The sequence below is a fragment of the Vigna umbellata genome, chromosome 5 (assembly GCF_029865625.1).
Source record: "Vigna umbellata cultivar VRB3 chromosome 5, Vumbellata_1.0, whole genome shotgun sequence".
NCBI classification, from domain to species: domain Eukaryota; kingdom Viridiplantae; phylum Streptophyta; class Magnoliopsida; order Fabales; family Fabaceae; genus Vigna; species Vigna umbellata.
In genome coordinates, this window is record NC_142169.1 from 14577818 (window position 1) to 14594521 (window position 16704).

The 16704-nt window shown below is 33.9% G+C and overlaps 1 protein-coding gene across 1 annotated transcript; it reads right to left on the minus strand.

The window, feature by feature from the left end:
* Positions 1–7026: 7026 nt before the first annotated feature.
* LOC148197772 (uncharacterized) lies at positions 7027–9042 on the minus strand. The gene is made up of 5 exons (XM_088115630.1): positions 8977–9042; positions 8335–8895; positions 7445–7555; positions 7232–7376; positions 7027–7067 (listed from the first exon to the last, which is right to left on the minus strand). Exons 1-5 carry the CDS (start codon positions 9040–9042, stop codon positions 7027–7029), a joined length of 924 nt encoding a protein of 307 aa, XP_087971756.1.
* Between the last annotated feature and the right edge of the window lie 7662 nt (positions 9043–16704).

Here is a 16704-nt window from a genome sequence, read left to right on the forward strand (position 1 = left end):
ATTTCTTTGTTAACCATGAAGGCATGTGGAGAAAACACAAGAAAAAGTTAACACATGAATTTCAAGTAGACCCTTTCAAAACATATCCTACATTACTTCCGCAACCAAATTGATGAAGTTGAACATCTTCTTTATATAATTATTTTAGATCATAAAATTGTTTCAGCATTAAACATATTGTAAACTATTTTCATTTTTCCTAAGCGCTTCCCTTTTAGTAAGATAAATTAATCATTTATGTACTATAAAAAGTATTTTGTTGACTTGAACTTCAAAGGCCACCTTCATATGAACTGAGACCTGAATGCGGCACTTTGAAATTCAAGTGAGCAAATTGCAATTTGAGGAACAGAAATGCTTCGAAAACAAAACACAAAGGATATAAAAACCATGAATCCTAATATGTTTAACAGAGAAACAGGAGGGCAGGGATTACGCGAAATTTAAGCTATATTTATAGATTAAATGATGACATCAGACTGTCTAAGAAATAGACGTACATTATTTCATGAATAATGCTTAGCAATTGCCACAGTCCATCATCTGTAGCCACATCGAAGCCCAGCCGCAGTTGACGTTCAAACATCAATCAGTGGAAAGTAATACATCTCTTTTTATTCAGATAAGAACTAATTGACGTCCAGCCCCAAACAAATGACGTGAATTAGATGATCCGCTACTCCACTACTCCACAAAGTCGGATATGCTATTGAATAATTAAAAATTAAAAACAAAAAAATATTAAAAATTAGATGATTCGCTAACAAAAATTAAATCATTATAAAAGCAGTACATCGTGTAATTATGATTAGTAACTGCCACATTGTATGATCGTCCAAGCCCCGCCATATTCGACGTTCAAAAATCATTCACTGATAAAGTAAAAAATCTCTTTGGATTCTGATATGAACTCCTTGTGACTAAACGAAGACATTTCTATAATGAATAACGATATAGGACGTCATCGATCACAAATATTTGACAAAATCTCCAGACTTTTTCATCGAATGCACTCAACACTCGACATGAACAGTATAAATTTAATTTGTATTGCAGTTGTTTCCACCATAAGAACTAATTGACGTCCAGCCCCCAACAAAAGACGTTAAAAACATCGTTGGAAACAATAAACCATTAGTGTCCCACTACTCCACATAGTCGGACATGCTATTTAATGATTAAAAATTAAAAAGAAAAAAATATTAAAAATTAGATGATCCGCAGACGAAAATTAAATCATTATAAAAGCAGTACATCGTGTATTTATGATTAATTGTCCGAACATCGAAGCCCCACCGAATTCGACGTTCAAACATCATTCACTGAAAAAGTAAAAAATCTCTTTGGATTCTTATGAACTCCTTGCTGACTAAACATAGACATTTCTATGATGAATAATGATATAGGACGTCATTGAAAACAAATATTTGACACAATCTCTAGTCTTTCGCATCAAATGCACTCAACGTTCGACATCAACTTTATAAATTTAATTTGTGTTGCAGTTGTTTCCACCATAAGAAATCAAATAGCTCTGAAATCTAATGGTAGAAGAAAACTCCAAGACAGATTTCTTAAAGGACTCATACATAGTTAAATGATGAAGTTGAACAACATTTTTACATAATTATTTTAGATCTCAAAATTGTTTCAGCATTAAACATATTGTGAGTCATATTTCTTTTTCCCAAGCACTATTCTTTCAGTAAGATAACTTAATCATTTCTGTACTATAAAAACAATTTTATTATAACCTAATTACCATTACAACAATTTCATACAAATTCATAACCTTTAGAAAGCCAACCTAGCAAATTACTTCACAATAAACACAAAGAAAAAAGAGAGAAAACAAGAAGTGGGGTTTGGATGCATGGTTCAACGATGATGCACAGTGGTGGTGGTGGTGGTGTGTAGCACAACGACAATGGACTAGCTTAGATGTACCCTTGCATGAAAATGGAAGAATAGAAACATCATCAGCCCCTTACACGTCTTAGAGAAGAAGAAGATGGAGTGAAAAACTCGATGCTCGATGACGTTGATGGCAACGAAGATGGAGGCATGGCTCAACAAAGATGGAGACGCGTCAAATGGGATCCTGTAGCTGTGATGGTATGAGTTGAGATGGGAGAAATGGGAAAGATGAGGTAACGAGAAGTGAGATTTGAAGTTGGGGAAGGATAAGAAAAATAAGTCTGCAATGAAAGGAAGAGAGATAGAAAAAATAATAATGTGTGGTTTGCAGTGAGAGAGAAAGAGTGAGCGAAAAATTTACCGCTTTTTTTATCAATAGATTTATCGACAAATTTTTTCATTAGTAAATAAAATATATATTGCTGATGAATTTTTTTTGGATAAATAAAATATATATTACCAATATTTTATTTTTGTCAATAAAATTTGTCATAACTTCAATTATTTTTTGTAATATTCAAATTTTAAATATGAACAAAATTCATAACAATAAAATAGAATCAACTATACAAAGAGACAAAATGAGTTATATTTGTCAACAGACACCAATGACTCAGTTTTTACACATAAATATTTAATTCTGCTAAACGTATAAATTAAATTCTTATTTACTTATAACACTATTTTTTGCATGCATTAAACTTTTCTGTTAGTCAAAAAGTTAAAAGAAAATTACCTTGGGGTCTGTGGCATCAGGTTAAGGTGTTTTATATATATTGATCGTGGACACACCTTCTTGGGGGAACGATGCTTGATACTCCCCATGCTAATCTAATTAAGCTAACAGAATAACGCTAATTATTTATGTTAGTATACATCTAATTAATCTAACAGAATAACAGTAATTATTTATATTCAAATAGTCTAGCATAATTTAAAAGTTCACGTCTAAAAGTATTTAAATACACTTTTCTTTTTTATAATTCTTTAAAACGCTCTTTAAATGTAAAAGATAAAATTGAATTGAAATTTCAAACTCTAAAATCACTTAACTAGTAAATAATTAACTTTACCATATTATATTAACAAAATTATTATCCCAACAATTTATAATTCATTAACCCATACATCACGAGAACAAGAAAACCACTACCACTGAGAAATTAAAATTGTATAAAACTAAACTAGAACAAGCACAGTTCTTAAAGTAATAAACAGCACAATCAGTTAACAATCATATATATTACTGACAACTGGGAAGACAGCCGTCAGACAAAACAGTGAAACCAGCTGGAACAAAGTTGGAATTGTCAGGGACTGTTTTGTCAGAAAAGCTTAGTTAACCTGCTTAATTAGTAGTAATTTTATATAAACATCATTAACAACTGTGTTATGGTATTGTTAAAGTGGTTAAACAAGTGGGGATCATATCATATAGAAAACAGCTGCACTCAAGACAAGGTGATAGTGGGTTCAATTATGCTACCTTGTAGCAAAGTGGGAACCCCTTTTCCTTTTGCACCATCTTTTTCTTTGTTTCCATGTTTAAGAACACCAGACATATTTTCCGGAATGTCTTCTGCAACCAAACTGTATTGCCAAATTATTTGTATAATCTGTTTCAACAGCTAAAGGAAAGAGAAAATATGTGTAAATAAATATAGTTTATGTCATAAATTGTTATATACGTAAAGAGTTTAACTTTAGTGGTGTATGCATTAGCAGTATACATGACTGTTTCAATAAATCATTTTTCAGGAAAGTTATATTCAGATTTATTTTACAGTTATGCATGTATTTTAATGTTTAAATATGTTAAACTGTTAACTTGTTATGTACTAATAATTTTATGCATGATTTTTAAAATAATTATTATAAAAATTGTTAATTTTTTTATGAGACTTTTTTATTAGAAAATTTATTCATCAATAGGACTCAACTCAATTCATATATGAGATTGATATCACCTTAATTCAAAATTTTAATACAATGAGTTTCAGTCTTTTTATTATATCTAGGATGAGTCACTTTACATTGGTATCCATTCGTATCTTATGCCAACAATAAGACATGTTGAATCTCCATTAATGTATTAGGGAGACACAACCCCAATAAGATCTTAATCTAGCATATATAAAAGAACGACTCTACCCTCAACTCAAAAACAATAAATTTATAAGTCTTTTCAACTTTCTCATATCTACCCATTATAAAACTTTGACTAATTTTTTAATTTTACTTAAATTATGATATATTTCTAATGTATGTGTTGATAGGGGGAGTCTAGTCTCTACATATATTGGTTTTTGATGATGAACAGTTTTAAATGATTAAAAATGGTTTTAATCATTCTTACACAACAAAATGGCCTAACAAATGTTTAGATCATTAACATGTTAGTGTTAGATGTATTAATTAATTCATGATTAGTGAAATAAACCTAAAACAGATTGAAAATCTAGTTTTTGGTAATAATAATCGATTACATAAGTGATATAATCCATTAGATTAAGCCAGAACACTTAGAAAGTTAAACAATGGCAAAGCACTATGTTATAATCGATTACATAAGTTACATAATTGATTAAAACAGAGAGAAATGCATAATTTGTTATGCATGATAACATAATATGTTAAGAAAGGCAAATGAATGACTAAATAGGCTAAGTGGCAAAATAATCAATTATATAAGTTCCATAATCAATTAAAATAGAAAGAAAAGTCTAATCCATTATATAAATAACATAATTTGTTAGGTTAGTTAAAAGATGCCGTTATAGGCATAAATGTTGAAATAATTGATTACACATGTGTTATAATCTATTAAAACATAAAGAAAAGCATAAAAGATTATGCTAATAACGTAATTGATTAATCTACGTCAGGATTTGGTTTTTCTATATAAACCAGACTTGAGACTTGTTTCATTCATGATTTTAATTAGCAAATATTGACTTTCTTTCTGAGTTTTGAGTATAGGGTTTCTCAAGAATTGCTCTTGGAGATTTTCAAGCTTCATTGGTAATCAAGCAATCAAGAATTCATTCAAGATCGACTTCACATGTATTGATATAACTGCACTATAGGAGTTTGTTCTAATAAGTTTGTCTTTGATTCTACATTGTGTAGCACCTGTGTCGGTTAGGCCAGGTTAGAGATTGAGGGTTTTCATCTCTTGTATTGGGTGAGAGTGAATGTTTCCTATCCTATTTGTGTTGTAATCTGATTTGAGGGTGGTGAGGATAACCATTGAGGGTTTCATTGTATTCTCAACTTAAATTTGATATAGTGGATTACCTCTCAACTCAGGTTGTTTGGAGAAGACTAGATGTAGGCTTGTGAGAAGTTGAACTAGTATAAATCTGTATTCTTTGATCTTTCTTTCATATTTCTTTACTTAGTTGATTCATTTAATCTTTGGTTATTGATTCCAAGATTCAAGAACTCTTTAAAGATTTGAAAATGATTTTAGAAAAAGGTTTAAATCCAATTCACCCCCCTTCTTGGATTGAGATATAAGGCCTCTTATTTCTAACAATTGGTATCAAAGCTGGAAATCAAATTTTAATCGGTTAAATCGATCCAATATAGCTAGTATATCTCAAACCTTTGGAGAAGGTGCATCCATAAATAAGTTACCTCCATTTGCCGGTGAGAATTATCCTTTTTGGAAAATTAGAATGAATATTTTCTTGGAATCAATAAACAAAGGTGCATGGGATGCCATGATTAATGGTCCCTATGAACAAACCAAGATAGAAAATGGAAAAACCAAACCCAAAGAATTTTCTAAGTGGACAACAGAACAAAGTAAGAGACCTCACTATGATGTAAGGGCCAAGAACGTCATCCCCTCTACACTAACAATTGATGAGTTCTGCAAAATTTCAGTTTATTAAATAGCCAAAAGAGATGTGGGATGTTTTAAAGGTTACACATGAGGGGACAAATGAAGTAAAAAGAGCTAGGAAGAATTATTTGATTCAAGAGTATGAGATGTTTAGGATGAAAAATGGTGAGAACATATATGATTGCAGAAAAGATTTACTCACATAATAAATCACCTTCTTGCTCTTGGAAAGACCTTTGATAAGGAAGAGTTGAACATCAAAATCCTAAAGAGCCTAAATCGAAATTGGCAACCTAAGGTTACAACCATCTTAGAATCAAGAGATCTTATCACCATGAATAAGGCTACATTATTTGGAAAGCTAAGGGAACATGAACTAGTGTTGGAAAGATTTGAAAGAAGAAGAAGAATGAGAGAAAAGACACATCATTGCTCTCAAGATAGCTGCAAGAACTGCCACAAAAACCAGATCAAGGAAACATGACTCTGAAGATGATCTTGATGTTGAAATTTTTTATAGTGATATGGTAAAGAAGTTCTCCAAATTTTTTTAAATTCAAGAATAAAATTAACTATGACTTTGTAGGAAATACAAGGTTATATAGAAGAAAGGGAAAATTTGTTGCCACACCAACTTGCTTTGAATGTGGCAAGGTTGGACACATCAAACCATAATGTTCACTGAATAAAATGAAGCAAAAGCTGGAAGAGAAGAACAACCTTGACAGTAGAAATTAGAAGAAGAAAAAAGCCTATATAGCTTGGGAAGATAGTGTCTTAAGCTCCTTCTCAATTTAATCTGATGAGAGCATTGAAGAGGAAACAAATTTATGCTTGATGGCTGACTAAATATCTTCAGAAAGCAGTGTGCGTAGCTTTAAAGATGAAAGCATAGAAGATAGGTATTATCAATTACTTTATGCTTGAAAGCTGGAAGAGAAGAACAACCTTGACAGTAGAAATCAGAAGAAGAAAAAAGCCTATATAGCTTGGGAAGATAATGTCTTAAGCTCCTTCTCAATTGAATCTGATGAGAGCATTGAAGAGGAAACAAATTTATGTTTGATGGCTGACTAAATATCTTCAGAAAGCAGTGTGTGTAGCTTTAAAGATGAAATCATAGAAGATAGGTATTATCAATTACTTGATGCTTTTCAAGAATTACATGAAGAGGCTAGAAAAATGTAGTATGCAAATAATAGGATTAAGAGTGAAAAGAAGTTCCTAGAAGGTAGAATAGAAAATGTAGACAAAGAAAATCAATATCTGAAAACTGAACTAGAAGCCTTGAAAAGTGCACCTAGACAAAACATAGAAGAAAACAAATTGAGTATTCAAGAGTGTGAAAATTGTCCAAGATAGTGGTAAAGAATTAAAAAATCATCCATTATAGCATCCAAGAAGGCAAATGGAAGATTATTTGCATCCAAAAATAACAAGTAGGATCCTTTTGTATTAAGTCACTCATAACAGTAGTTGCAAGAGAGAAAACTCCACCACCAAAATCTTTTGCCCTTCTAAAAATTATGCATAAGCAATAAGGCAGAACATTCTCTTCAGATCCATAGATACGAGCAGTATTTCCAGGGGCATAAGTTCCCAGGGACTGCTACACTTAGCCAAAATAATTACTAATAGAAACTTACTACAAATGGATATATATTTGTAGGACTTTACCGGTATGTCGTAGGAGAAGCCGGCGATGAGGGAGTTCTCGATGGAGACGGCCGTCAGCTCGATCGTTCCGATATGACCGGAAAAAATTTTAGTAAAGGCGCCGAGGGAGTACTTTGACACGAAGGAGAAACCAGTTATATTAGTGAACAGTGTTTGGCATGGGTTATAAGTTTCTTAAGTATGTGTGAATCCTTTATATGAAAGGTGTGACGTTGAGGTAAGCTTGTATTTATTTTCATGGGTTGAGGAAGATGTCTTACGTAACGGTTGTAGTATTATATTATTCTCTTTGTTATTTCTGTTGTGGCGAATTCGATTTCTCTTCCTAGCATGGAAGAGGTGAGAGGAGCAGAGATGTTCCCTTGCGGATATAGTGAAGGTTGGGTGAAGATTTAGTACGATAGGAGGGGGTAAACAAAGTAGTCACGGGTTGCATGAAGGAAGGAGAAATGGGTTTGGGACGTTGGTATGTGAACAAGTGCCATACTCGTGTTTTGGGCTTGGGAGAACCTATTGGTTTGATGCTTGATGTAGTTCCATTGGTGATGGAGAAGGAGAGGTAAGGTTATGGTTACTGGATTGAGGAATAAAAGTTTAGACTAAGGGTGAGAAAGAAAGAGAGAGATTGCTAAAGATAGTGGGGAGGTGTATAGGATAGTTATGTTAAAGATAGTGGGGAGGTGTAGGGTCTTTTTGGAATAAAAGAAAATAGTGGAGAGGTGCAGGAAGCACCTTGGGTGGTGGAGGGAGCAACACCCACCAAAAGACAGTGGGCCACATTCTCTAACAAAAACACCTCGGGAGCTACTCCCTCCACCACCCCAATTGTTCCCTCCACCTCTCCAAAAAAATTTTAATTACAAAACTATCCTTTTCACTTTAACTCTCACAGTAGCCCCCCAACTCTCATTTTCACTCTCTCTCCAAATGCATTTGTTTCGAACGAGTGAAAACTGCAAAACACAACGAAGAGGGAAAAACGTAAATAAAGGAAGTTGTTTGAATGAGTATACCCATGGAAGCAACGGTTGAAGTGCCAAAAGCCCACACAAAACTATCATGATCTCGTACCACCACCACTCCAGGCAAACGGAGACACAGCTCGGCGCGGCGAGCCGGAGCAGCGGCTTCAACCCGGCGAGACAGTCTTGGGTCGGCGCGGCGCAGCGGAGGCCTATGAGGCACACGTGCGTGGCGAGGAAGAGGAGGATGGAGAGGCTGGAGGCAGCGGAAGCTGCCGCGACGACGGCGAGGCCGCGGCGGAGTCGCATGATGAGAAGGTAGTTGAAGGGGAAGTGGAGGAGGGTTCCAGCCAGGGACTCTAAGGTGACCGGGTGGGTGACGCCTTGTGCGCAAAGGTAAATGCAGATTGGATGGAGAAAGGAGTGGGTGCGGAGGTCGGGGAGGGAAAAGATGAGGTAGGTGTGTGCCATGCGGGTGATGTTAGGGTCCTGGTGCAAAGGTAGAAGGATGTTTGAGATGTTGAGCAAGAGGAATGATATTGGGATGGAGCAGAGTAGCAGAAACATTACACAGCAGTTTGCGCCGAAGGACTCGATAGCACCGACCGAATAACATGTGATGTTGGCAAAGGCCATTCCTAAGGATCCCGCCGCCAGTTTCAGGTCTCTTAATATCCATCAGCGCCCAGACCATGCTTCAACAGATGTGCACATCCGTTTCGCCTTGAATGAATCGGAAGTTAACATCCGTTTATATTCAAGACAAGGACAAAAAAAGAACGAGGAGGTGCAGCGCACAGTATGTGGTGGTGGAGGGAGTAACTCCCAAACACCTCCTGAATGCGGAGCAACCCAAACACTGAGGAGGCCAAATCATCCAAAGTCATGTGAGTGTTACTCCCTCCACCACCCCATCTTCTCCCTTCACCTCCTCAATTTTTTCTAAATTCAATTTTACCCTTTTTATTTTTATCTTTGCCTATTTTACTTTTTATTTTTTAAAATCCTAATCTCCTTTCACTCTTTCTCTCATAGGGAAGTCCCCACCCCACCCTACTTTCACTTTCTCTCTTTCTTTTCACTACCATAGATCCAAAATGTCATGCCTTGCCACGCTTGGAGAACCTTAATACATTTTTCTGCATCACAACTTTTTCTTGGTTCGGTCTAATCATATCCCACTTACTCTCGTACTACTACACAAATTTAATCTAATATATTTTAGTAAGTTATTTATGGTCACAAATGAAATATTTTTCTTCATTTTTCATTAATAATATCAATTGAAAGTTAACGGACATGGAAATTGAAAAAAAAAAGAGAAAGTGAAAGTGGGAGTGGGGCTTGCCTATGTGAAAGTGAAAGAAGATTAGGGTTTTAAAAAATAAAAAGTAAAATATGTAAAGGTGAAAGTAAAAAGGGTAAGATTGAAATTTAAAAAAATTGGGGAGGTGGAGGGAGAAGATGGGGTGGTAGAGGGAGTAACACTCAAGTCATGTGAGGATCGAACCTGGGCCAGGGGTTCAGGAAAGGCTGGACTAATGCCTTTCCCTCGGGTGTTTCACCCTACATCTCCAACCTCTCATCCTGCACCTCCAAAAATTCTAATTTTAATCTTAATTAATATTTTTAAAAAATTTTCTCTTTTACTCTACACCCCTTTAATTTTTTCTTTTCCTTATTAAAGTCACCCCAGCACCTTTCTTTTTTTTTTCTTTCTTATTAAAGTCAACCTATACCCCTTTAATAGACTTTGACATTGTACAGATTTTGAAATCCCTTTTATAAATTTTTTAAATTTCATTTTTAGATTTAAAATTTAATAATAATTTAAAATTTTAATATTATTTAACATACATTTACATCTTAATAATTATTAAAATATAATTTATACTATTATAATAGTTATATTAAAAAATAAAAACAAAAGTAATTAAAATAAAAGTAGCAATAATAAATATTAAAAGAAATTGTTTAAAAATACTATAAATAATATTAGAATTTTAAATTTAATTAATTAATTATTCAAATTTAAAAAAAAAGCAAAATTTTAAAAAAATTTTTTATCGAAATCCGTACATATTCTAACCGATTTTGATATTATATTAATTTTAAATATATTAAATCTAATTTTATATAATTAATCTAATTTAATTTAAAAATTTAATATTATTTAATATACATTTATATTTTACTAATTATTAAAATATAATTTCTATGATTATAACAGTTATATTAAAAACATAAAAATAAAAAAAATAAAAATAAAAAGAGTAATAATGAAAATAAAAAGAATAAAAAATTAATAATATAAAATCTAATTTAATATATTTACATATATTAAATTATATTAATTATTAAATTAAAATGAAATAATTATTAAATTTCAAATAAAAAAACAAAATTTTAAAAATATTTATTTATCGAATTTTGATATTCAATAAACTATTTTTTTAAATTTTTGTTTTTTAATTAAATTTCATAATTATTTAATTGAATTAAAATTCTAAAATTACTTAATATATTTTTACATTTTAATAATTATTAAAATATGATTTATATTGCAATAACAATTATATTAAAAAAATAAAAATAAAATAATTAAAATAAAAATAGTAATAATAAAAATGAAATATAATTATATAAAATTTGATTTAATATATTTAAATATATTGAATTATATTAAAATATTAAATTAAATTAAATAATTATTAAATTTTAAATAAAAGAACTAATTTTTAAAAAGCTTTGTTTATCTAATATCAAAATCTGTTAAAATATGTTAACCGTAAATTTTTATTTAAATTTTGTTTTTTATTTAAAATTTAGTAATTATTTAATTTAAAATTGTAATATTTTTTACAGTATTTTTAAACAATTTTTTAATATTTATTACTGCTACTTTTAATTTAATTACTTTTGTTTTTATTTTTTTAATATAATTATTATAATAGTAGAAATTATATTTTAATAATTATTAAGATATAAACGTATGTTAAATAATATTAAAATTTTAAAAATTAAACTAAATTATTATTAAATTTTTAATCTAAAAATAAAATTTATAAAAGAGATTTCAAAGTACAGATTTTTAAATCTATTAAAAGGGTATAGAGTGACTTTAATAAGAAAAAGAAAAAATTAGAAGAGTACAAAGTGATTTTATCAAGAAAGAGAAAAAATTAAAGAAATATTGATTAAGGTTAAAATTGAAATTTTTGATGATACAAGATGAAAAGTTTGAGATTGAAACACCCCTTTCCTTCGAAAAGCCAACTTGCCTAATTTAATTAAGAGAGAAACTCCCTCCTCCACCATCACCGTTCTTCTCTGTACCCAAAAAAATTTTAATTACAAAATTATCCTTTTAACTTTAACCTTTTACTTTTTTATTTTTATATGAAAACCTAAATTTCTACCTATCATTTTTATTTACTTACAGTTGATCAGCCCCACCCTCCAACTCTCACTTTCTGTCTTTCTCTCCATTAATCATCCTTCACAAGAAACCTGATATAATTCAAAAGGTTGAAAGATAGATTTTACATGAATGTAAACAAGGTGGAAAAAAATTCTTTGACAAAACTTCCTTCCAGTTTACATGGCAAGCTTTCAGCATCATCATCAATCTCTACGCTAGCAGGCTTTTTGTCTTTTCTACTAAATACCACTTTTCCATAATTATTCATTAAATCTTCATACATTTCATATGTGTCTTCATTTACATCCTGAAAATACACAACTTTTGTTACTGACCGCAATGTAATATGTGTTGGATTCGGATATCGCGACATCCATATTACGTCCATATTAAAGACAGTTTACTCTTCCCAAAATGTATCTGCATGGAAAGCTCTTGTGAGAGACTTAGAAGACTAATCTGCGACTTTTCCATGGTCAACTTCGATGGAAAACTCGAACTTTTTCCTTATATTACAATTTCCAAATCTAGCCGAACAGAAAACAACACTTTCAAACTTTTCTAAACCTTGATCAAGCATAAAAACCTATCGTCTCTTACACTACACCACAGCATGTGGTCCGACACAGAGAACCCAACCACTAGTGAAGCGGACGAAGGCGAGGTGTCTCCCATTGAGGAGGTTCATCTCACGGTACCCAACGCTGACGACCTGACCCAACCGATATGGACCTTCTATATGCGGTTCCTGGGTCTCCTATCCTGCTCCTTGCTCTCTTTCACCAACCAGTTCTTCGCCTACCGCACCGAGCCTATTATCATAACACAAGTCACCGTTCAGGTCGTTGTCCTCCCCGTCGCGCATTTCATGGCCGTGGTTCTACCCAAGACAAAGTTCACAATCCGCGAGTTCGGGTCCAGGACCTTCTCCTCCAACCCGGGTCCGTTTAACGTGAAGGAGCACGTGTTCATTAGCATGTTTACCAACGCCGGAAGCGCTTTTGGGTCCGGATCTCCATACGCCGATTTAATTGTTACCATTATCAAAGTCTTTTACGGATGCAACACCTCTTTTTTCACCTGTTGGCTTCTAGTCGTTACTACACAGGTTAGAGTTGTGAATCAACACCACTCATTGACTCACTCACTCGTTGACTCACCATGATAAGATGCGTGTGTGTGCAGGTGCTAGGATATGGGTAGACTGGGATACTGAGGAAATACGTGGGAGATTGCTCCCTGGGTGCTCCACCTCCCCACTATTTTTTTAATTTCAAGAATACTTTAAGTTAATTTAGCTTTTACCAATTGAAAGAAGAGAGAAAGTAGTGGCTGAATTGGGTTTGCTCTACCTTGGTATGGGAGTTTCTGGTGGTGAGGATGCTCGTGATGGTCATTCTTTGATGCCTGGTGATTCGTTTGAAGCTTTCAAATACATAAAAGATATTCTTCTCAAGGTGACAGCTCAAGGCCACGTAATGGTCCTTGCGTGACATATATGTTGGAATATAAATTGATTTTGTATGTTGGGCCTAAAAGATAAAAACTCAATATTAGCAAAGACCTAAATAGCATTCTAGAAAATTCTATCTAGAAGGATTCTAGAATGTTCCACAAAAATATCTAGAGATGTTTATCCATAAAATGTCTCTAGATAAGTTTAGAATTATAGGAATGTTTTAGAAAGTTCTAGAGAATAAATTATAACCCTTAGATGAATGTTGTGGTGGCAAGATCCTAACCATTGGTTAAGGAGGTGCATTTAGTATAAATGGGGGATGATTGTATCATTTAAAAACAAGCCAAAAAAGTTTAGAAGTACTCAATACAAGTCTTTCCTCTTCTCTAAAAATCTTCCAACCTCTCCCAATCTTAAACACTTCCTTCTAGCCTTTAAAGTTTTTTCCCAACAAAGTGGTATCAAGAGCCATAAGATCTTCATAGAAATGGCAAATACTGGAGTTCCCTTTCAAGTACCAATGCTCACTAAGAGCAACTATGACAATTGGAGCTTAAGGATGATAGCTCTCCTTGGTGCACATGATGTCTGGGAGGTGGTCGAGAAGGGCCACATTGAGCCAGAGAATCTAGAGAGTCTGTCTCAAGTTCAAAAGGATAACTTGAGAGACTCAAGGAAGAGAGACAAGAAAGCTCTTTGTCTAATCTATCAAGGATTAGATGAAGATAATTTTGAGAAGATTTATGGAGTCAAGTCAGCCAAGGAAGCATGGGAGAAGCTTAAGATCTCTTACAAGGGAGCAGATCAAGTCAAAAAGGTACGTCTTCAAACTTTGAGAGGAGAGTTTGAAGCTTTGCATATGAAGGAAGGTGAACTAGTCTTTGATTACTTTTCAAGAGTTTTAACGGTTACTAATAACCTAAAAAGAAATGGTGAGAAGCTAGAAGATGTAAGAATTATGGAGAAAATTCTTAGATCATTAGATCCAAAGTTCGAACATATTGTCACCATTACCGAAGAAACAAAAGACTTGGAGGCCATGTCAATAGAGCAATTTCTTGGTTCGTTGCAAGCTTATGAAGAAAAGAAAAAGAAGAAGGAAGAGATCACGGAGCAAGTCCTCAAGGCACACGTTGATTCAAGAAAAGAAGAAAATACACACAACCAATCAAGGCGAAGTTATAGTCAAGAACAAGGACGAGGGTGTGCATATGGACGTGGACAAGGACGAAGGCCTAACAACAATAACTAAAGAGGAGAAAGCTCTAACAGAGGTCGTGGGAGAGGAAATCTGAATTCAAGGTATGACAAGACACGAATCAAGTGTTACAATTGTGATAAATTTGGACATTATGCTTCTGAATGTAGAGCCCCTAACAAAAATAAAGTCGAAGAGAAAGCCAATTATGCTGAAGAAAGGTGTCAAGAAGATGGTACCTTGCTATTGGCTTACAAGGGCCAAGATAGAGGCGAGGATAATCATTGGTACCTTGATAGTGGAGCAAGTAACCATATGTGTGGGAAAAGAAGCATGTTTGTGGAGCTTGATGAATCAGTAAAGGGAAACGTGGCTTTTGGAGATGAATCAAAGGTGGTAGTGAAAGGAAAAGGCAATGTCCTCATCCGACAAAAGAATGGAGAACATCAATTTATTTCCAACGTATATTATGTGCCAAGCATGAAGAGCAACATCTTGAGCTTAGGACAACTCTTAGAGAAAGGTTATGATATTCAACTTAAGAATAATAACCTTTCTATAAGAGATAATACAAGTAGGTTCATTGCAAAGGTGCCAATGACAAGAAATAGAATGTTCGTGCTCAACATTCAAAGTGATGGCCCACAATGTCTTAGGATGTGCTACAAAGACCAATCATGGCTTTGGCATCTTTGATTTGGCCATCTTAATTTTAAAGGATTAGAGTTGCTCTTCAAGAAAGCAATGGTGAGAGGACTGCCTCATATTACTCACCCCAACCAAGTTTGTGAAGGATGTCTACTTGGAAAACAATTTCGATTGAGTTTCCCAAGTGAGTCGGACTCAAGAGCTCAAAAGCCATTAGAACTCATACACACAGATGTGTGCGGACCAATCAAGCCAAGATCACTCAGTAAAAGTAATTATTTCCTTCTCTTCATTGATGCTTTTTCAAGAAAAACATGGGTATATTTCTTAAAAGAAAAATCAGAAGTGTTTGAGAACTTCAAGAAGTTTAAAGCCCATGTTGAGAAGGAAAGTGGCCTTCTGATCAAATCTTTGAGATCCGATCGTGGAGGAGAGTTCACATCAAAAGAGTTTCAGAAGTATTGTGAAGACAATGGAATCAGACGACAGTTGACAGTGCCAAGATCCCCTCAACAAAATGGAGTGGTTGAAAGGAAGAATAGAACTATCCTGGAGATGGCAAGGAGCATGCTTAAAAGCAAGAAACTTCCAAAGGAGTTTTGGGCTAAAGATGTTGCATGTGCAGTCTATCTAACCAACCGCCCTCCAACAAGAAGCGTTAGTGAAAAAACACCACAAGAAGCATAGAGCGGAAGAAAGCCAGGTATTTCTCATCTTAGAGTCTTTGGAAGCGTAGCTCATGTGCATGTGCCAGATGAGAAACGAAGTAAGCTTGATGACAAAAGTGAAAAATACATCTTCATTGGTTATGACGCCAACTCCAAAGGGTACAAACTCTACAATCCTGATTCAAGGAAAACAGTCATCAGCCGGAATGTAGTGTTTGACGAAGAAGGAGAATGGGATTGGTCGACAAACTGTGAAGATCATACCTTCTTCCCGTGCATTGAAGAAGATGATGTGGAACAACAACAACAACCGCAAGAGGCACCTGCTACTCCACCCACTTCACCAAATACAACCATTTAAGATGATGAAAGCTCAAGTGAAAGAATGTCACGTTTCCGAAGTCTCCAAGAAATTTATGAGGTAACTGAAAATATAGACAATGTTACCTTATTCTGTCTATTTGCAGACTGTGAGCCCATGAACTTCCTAGAAGAAATTGAAAAGAAGAGTTGGAGAAATGCAATGAATGAAGAGATCGAGGCAATAAAGAAGAATGATACTTGGGAGCTAGCCTTGCTTCCAAAAGGGCACAAAGCAATTGGTGTCAAGTGGGTCTACAAAGCAAAGAAAGACTCCAAAGGAGAAGTTCAGAGATACAAAGCAAGATTGGTGGCGAAGGGCTACAGTCAAAGGGCTAGCATCGACTATGACGAGGTATTTGCTCCAATTGCTCGACTAGAAACTGTAAGACTTATTATATCATTAGCAGCTCAAAATAATTGGAAGATACATCAAATGGATGTCAAATCCGCCTTCTTAAATGGAGTTATTGAAGAAGAAGTCTACATTGAGCAGCCACAAGGATATGAAGTCAAAGGTGAAGAAGATAAAGTCTTACAAATT

Coding starts and splice junctions, on each gene's coding strand:
- LOC148197772 (XM_088115630.1), bottom strand. CDS start 9,042: ATGGCCTTTGCCAACATCACATGTTATTCGGTCGGTGCTATCGAGTCC. Junction 7,556..8,334: donor ATGAGAGTTGGGGGGCTACT/GTGAGAGTTAAA, acceptor TTCGTGTCAAAG/TACTCCCTCGGCGCCTTTAC. Junction 7,068..7,231: donor TCTTGCAACTACTGTTATGA/GTGACTTAATAC, acceptor TGTTTTGTCTAG/GTGCACTTTTCAAGGCTTCT.